The sequence below is a fragment of the Notothenia coriiceps genome, unplaced genomic scaffold, assembly GCF_000735185.1.
Source record: "Notothenia coriiceps isolate Sejong01 unplaced genomic scaffold, NC01 NC01_scaffold00025411, whole genome shotgun sequence".
In the NCBI taxonomy this organism is placed as follows: domain Eukaryota; kingdom Metazoa; phylum Chordata; class Actinopteri; order Perciformes; family Nototheniidae; genus Notothenia; species Notothenia coriiceps.
This window is the reverse complement of record NW_011358112.1, coordinates 1-6176: the sequence shown is the minus strand read 5'-3', so window position 1 is coordinate 6176 and position 6176 is coordinate 1. Positions and strand designations below refer to the sequence as shown.

Here is a 6176-nt window from a genome sequence, read left to right as displayed (position 1 = left end):
CATCCAACTCACAGGTTTATCATTACTTTGAGAAAAAAGATTATTAATTTAACCCTTTTAGAAGGGAAGATGGTCATTTGTTCTGGGAATGTCATTTTCGAGCCTGAAACCTGAAAAACAGGCTTGGGACTTAAGAGGATACTATTTACATTAGGATCATTAGAAAGAATGAAACATTTAAATAAAAACGACCTTTTATAAAAAAAACACAAAACCAAAAGCTGCACTCTTCTGCACTTTAATTGTGTAAAATCTATCAAAAAACAAAGAGAGCATCAATGTTTTCACGGGTCACAACTGCAGGTGACTCATTATCAATAGAGTATGTGGAAGAATTGACAGCAAAGCATCTCCTCTGTCATCTGGCATTTATTCTGAGGACAACAAACACACAATGTCCTTTAACAACCACGTTGCACGTCACATCACCACATCACTGCTCACATCACTGCTCACGTCACTGTCATAGTATTACAGAATTGCAGAATAACTATGAAATTGCCAAGATAACATTACCGTATTTTCCGGACTACAAGTCGCACCTGAGTATAAGTCTCTCTTGTTAAAAAACGTGTCTTTAAGAGAAAAAAAACATATATAAGTTGCTTCGGTGTATAAGTCACATTTATCGACTGAAGTCTTCATCCTCTGTGTCGCTGTTAAGGTCTCACTATCACCAAGCTAGCTATCCATCCAGTTCAACACTTTCAAAGAAACTCCGGCACAGACGTCAGCTTTACTGAAGTTTAATGAATTGGTACAGCGACCTCTGGCGGCTCTAGTGTTAAAGTGTATAGTCCTTTTGAGTTTTTAGTTGAACGCAAACCGAACCTTCTAGAAAATTAAACAATGTAACAAACTTGCTTCTGGTGCGCACCAAAGAAGCGCACTGTGAATGCGACCTAATAGTGCAAGTAAGATGCAACAATAACAATATATACATATAAATCCCAGGTGTTGTGACTATGGCCATAACCAGAATGCTGTGGCTGTAGTAAGATACGTTTAGGTTTAATACATCGTGTTTTTGTAAATGAACACCCTTCTCTCTTTCTCCAGGTTGTTTCCCAGTCTGAGCATCATCACAGAGCTAACTCATCCCTCTAACATGAGATTCATGCAGTTCAGGGCAAAGGACTGCTACTCACTGGCCCTGTCCAAACTTGAGAAGGTAAAACACAACATGGTGAATGGGGCAGAGTTATAAGATAAGATAAGATAAGATGGTACTTTATTGATCCCAATTTGGGAAATTGTTTTTGTTGCAACAGCATAAAAGACAAGGCATTCGTTATGAGCATGAATATAAAGAGGAGTTGCAGAAGAGAGTGTTTTTCTTTTTGTACCACTGTTTTTTATGTTTGCCACTTCCCTCTGACTTTCTATCAGAAAAGTGACAGACCTTTAAAATCATTGCTCTTTTCAATTTGTCTTGGCTCTCCCACACAGAAAGAGCGTGATAAAGGCTCCAACTTGGCCTTCATGTTTCGCCTACCCTTCGCTGCAGGGCGAGTGTTCAGTATCAGCATGCTGGACACCCTGCTGTATCAGGTAGGTACACACAGCAAAGCTCCTCCAATAACACTTTCAATGCCAGGTAAAAAAATGAAATCCTACAGCAGCAGTACTACCTGAAGAAACTGAGAAGCAAAGCAGAATAAAGCAAAAGTGCCCTCTTGTGTTCAGTCATTGGTAGAAAACCAAAGTGTTTTGTTTGTTCTGTTAATGTAAAATGTTCTCTGTGATTCCAGTCCTTTGTGAAGGACTACATGATCCTTATTGCAAGGCTGCTGCTGGGGCTGGACACCACTCCAGGGTCAGGGTACCTCTGTGCTGTGAGTTTAATCAAATAAAAAACATCTCTAAGAAAAAATGAATAATCTAACACAGTGCCATAGTTTACCCCTGCGTTCCTCCTTCCAGATGAAGGTAACAGAGGAAGATCTGTGGATCAGTACTTATGGCAGACTGTTCCAGAAACTCTGCTCCTCGAGTGCCGAAATTCCTATTGGGATCTATCGGACAGAATCCCACATTTTCCCAACTTCTGAGGTGAGATCCTGAGATGATGATGGAAGTCGTAACAAGCTAAACATCCAGCTTTGACGCAATAACACTTTGCTACCTCCGCAACGGAAGCTTTGAGCTGCAATTATATGACAACTTATAAAGTAGTCCATAGATAGTGGAAAGCTTGACAATAGATACATTTTTTAAATAATTTTTCATGCAAAAATGGTCGACACATTTGTGTACAGCCTTTAAAATAGGTTTAATATCATGACAACAAACATATACTGACACAACAAGATATTTTAAGACATCATCATGGGCTTTGAGAAAGGTGACCATTTTCCAAAGAGGAACTCATTTCATTTTGGAGCAATTCTGATTTGTGGAGCAGATTGTGCGATGGAGTATTTTCGTTCATATAAAACATGTTACTATCATAAACACACTTCAAGGTGATGTAAAGGTTACTTCCTGTGTCTCCGCCTCAGTCTCAGGTGTCAGTCAGTGTGGACGAATGTGAGGACACCAAGGAGAAAGGGGAGGAGTCTCGCAGCAACGAACAGTCAGATCACCCCCTGCTGAGGAAGAAGAGCATGCAGTGGGCCCGGCGTCTGAGTAAGAAGAGCGTGAGGTGGCAGGGGTCCAGCCGGGACTCGAGCCGGGACCACGGCCAGCGCATCGCCCAGCAGCGCCTCAACCTGTACCGCCGCTCAGAGAGGGAGGAGCTCTCCGAGCTGGTCCGCAACCGCATGAGGCATCTGGGCCTCCCCACCTCAGGATATGGTGAGGAAGGTCATGAGGCAACTGGTCAGAGCGAGGTTACATTTTCCAAAAAGTTTAATACTTCTGATTTAAGCAGCTAGAACAGAACTTTTGTATTGATTTTAGCGGCCCCTGTGGACAAAAGCGGCAGTTTTTCCAATGAGCACCACCTCCTCTTGTCATAAAGATCTTAATCTGGCTATCTGGACATTTGTTTAGACGCAACTTCTTTATTATACAAATATTGCAGAGGAGAATTGCCACATTTTTCATCTCACAAATGCATGTTCCTCACAAATGCCGCACCATTTGAAAGGTAAATATACAGGCTTTCCAACGGTATAAGATGTATTGCCAAGAAGCATTGTTACAACAAAGAAATAATCTATCTAACACAAATGTCCTTACTTTTTGTGTTAAGTTTATTTGTAGTTATTTAACAAAATAACTATGAAAATGAAATGATGAAACAAAGTTGACTTTGTCTTAGCCACCAACGTTAATTCACGCATTTACGCATTCACACAATGGATTCTGTAAATAAAATAGACATTACATACCAGTCTCGAAGGAAGACGATCAATTCTGGATCTCTTTTGAATCCTCTCAAATTCCTAAAGATGTGTAATAGCCGTTCATTTTGAATCTTAATTTTGCCAATTATTTGTTCAGTTTTGCTCAGTTTTTCAGTCAATCTTTCCTTATACTGCTCCAATATCAGCCAAAACCACAAATATATATTCCCAAAGAAAACCCCCTAAAACAACCGTGAGTAGAACCTTAAAAAGTCTGTTTCTACTGTGCAGAAGACCTCACTAACCTGACAGCCAGCGACGTCATGAACAGAGTCAATCTGGGATACCTACAAGGTAAAGACATAAATCACAGTCCTCTAGCAACTAGAAATGATATCATAACTGCATAATAGAAACCCAACTAATCCAGTTTTCTGATCGAGGAGATTTTCCTGTTTCAGATGAGCAGAACGATCACCAGAACACCCTGTCTTACGTCCTGATCAACCCCTCTCCTGACACCAGGCTGGAGCTCAATGACGTTGTGTAAGCGTTTCTCTTTTGTGTCGCTCCTGTTGTGTGCGTGGGCGAGTGTGTTTATCAAGAACGGTAATCTGGTGAAATTTGAGTCACCACTGCTTCTGTTTATTTCTCAGCTTTCTCTAAGCTGTCTTATTTGTGGGTGTTCTTGCAAATGTATTATACTGTGTGAATCTTGTCAGAAATTATTCCAAGTGACAATCAAAGCAGAACTGTTTTTTCAAGGTGGATTTGAAGAAAATCAATAGTGATGTAAAAAAATTAATATTACTTTGTCACTTTAACTTCATTTGACAAACTAGAGTCTCTGTCAAGAATGTTTTTTGGTTTGTTGTTGTTAGTGCAGTCTCACGCGAAACTTTGGTGGAAAGGTATAGATTTGGCCATGGGTGGATCCGAATTAAGGATTTAAAGGAGGGGTATGTAATTTTGGAGAAACCAGCTCGAGTGCGCTAGAATTTGAAAATACACAACCGCAAAAAATCTGCCTCTTCCTTCAGACTTCCTTCCAGAGCCCCTCCTCCAACACACACGAACGCGCACATGACCAATGAGGGCACGAGATAAGTTTGTGCACAGATGGAAGGCTGACAGGCAGGTAGGCCATCCAGTTATTTTAGCCGGGCCGGTCTTGCTTTTTACAGCGCTACGGCTTCCACAGATGAATTTTTTTTAATGTATTTATTGTCAAAGCATTTAATATATTCATTGCTATCGGGATGTTAAGAGCATTCCATGGAATATAACAAAAAGTGTTTCTGAAATAAATTACATACCCCACTTTTAATACACACATTATTTTTCCCCTTCGTTAACATTGCAAGATAAGGCTTTTCTTGTCTCAACAACACAGTCTCACTCCCTGATAGTCCAATAGCGACGCTTGGCCAGGGTCCTTTGGCGTGCAGTTGTGACGCACCGAGTCTCCTTCAGCTTCATAAATGGACGCAAAGAGCTTTCAACTGATTGCAATGTATTCCCATCCATCGGTGGCGGTATTTGATACTCAGGGAAGCACCGCATTGGTCCCATGATCGGTCCATGTCGGCGGCAGTTAAAGGAAATGTGAGCGTCCATTCCCATTGGATAGCGGAGAATTTTACACCCGGAAGTAAGTACTCCTTACTGTCGATAGATTTTACAGTGATATCTGCACTACTCATCAACTCAAAAACACCAGATTATCCTTGTTAATTACACAACATTGATTGGTTTAAATTGTGTACAATGCTTTTGTATTTCTCCCCTTCGATTCGGAGAAACAAATATTTTTTCGGAGTCTAGAATGGCAGAAAACACTACACTACCCATAATCCTCAGCTATCGTTTAGGACTACACCAGCCGCTTTGCTTGAAAAACCCCGTGATTGAGACATGGACCGATGCGGTGCTTCCCTAAGTGTCAAATACCGCCGCCGATGGGAATACATTCCAAGCGTCGCTATTGGGCTGTCAGGGAGTGAGACTGTGTTGGTCTCAACAGTGAATACTTATATAGACATTTTTATTCATTGGGATAAACCCCTTGAGATGCACCATCTCGTTTTCAAGGGGGAATACTTTCGATGTGGATCCCTAATTAAAATGAAGCAGAGAACTAGAATTGCATTGGAAAGCAGATATATCACTTCTAAGGCTGAGGGTTAGGTTTAGGCGTTAACCCTTCATTTTCATATCTTGCTATCTAAAAGAAATGTTGGGATCCAAACCATGATTCGGACGCGCTCCTGTATGTAATGGAGCATTGGTGAAAATTTGATCAGTTTTTCTGCAATTCGGCTGACAAACAGACAAATCAAATCAATAACATAACCCAATCCCCCAGGAAGTTCGCAGGGCGTTTAAGCGAAGTGTCCTAGTGGCCAAAATATGGTATTACATCTTCCTTGACGCCATAGGGCTCAAAAAATACTTTTTCCCATTGACTATTATTTGGAAATACATGTCTGTAAATAGGTTCATGATTTATTTGTAACTATATTACCCAGTACGAACACTTGTATTGCCCATATTTTAAATCATTAGGGTTTAAAAGTTGTAAAATGCGCTAAAGGTTATTTTCTCTCTCGATTCATTCTACTGAGCCGAGACCGGCCGTGGCGCTGCTAATTGGAGGCGGGGCTTAGGGAAAACACAAGTGAGCACTCTATGCGTGCAGATAAGCGTCCTTTGTAGTGATGGGATTTCCGGCTCTTTTTAGTGAGCCGGATCATTTGGCTCGGCTCACCAAACGGCTCTTCATTTTACCACATATACCTTTTATAATTCAATCAAATTTAGCCCTGTTTTGACTAATGATGTATATGTGTACACATATCACTTACATCAGGGATGGGCAAATGGCGG

General features: G+C 40.9%; 1 protein-coding gene across 1 annotated transcript; it reads left to right on the top strand.

Annotated features, from left to right (window-relative positions):
- Positions 1-1059: 1059 nt before the first annotated feature.
- Positions 1060-3836, top strand: LOC104956118 (potassium channel subfamily T member 1-like; the record flags this gene model as incomplete). Its single annotated transcript, XM_010783561.1, has 7 exons — positions 1060-1171; positions 1450-1551; positions 1752-1835; positions 1924-2052; positions 2502-2796; positions 3582-3644; positions 3752-3836. Coding segments are annotated over 7 exons (870 nt in total), but the record flags the coding sequence as incomplete, so codon positions are not given.
- Positions 3837-6176: the final 2340 nt, after the last annotated feature.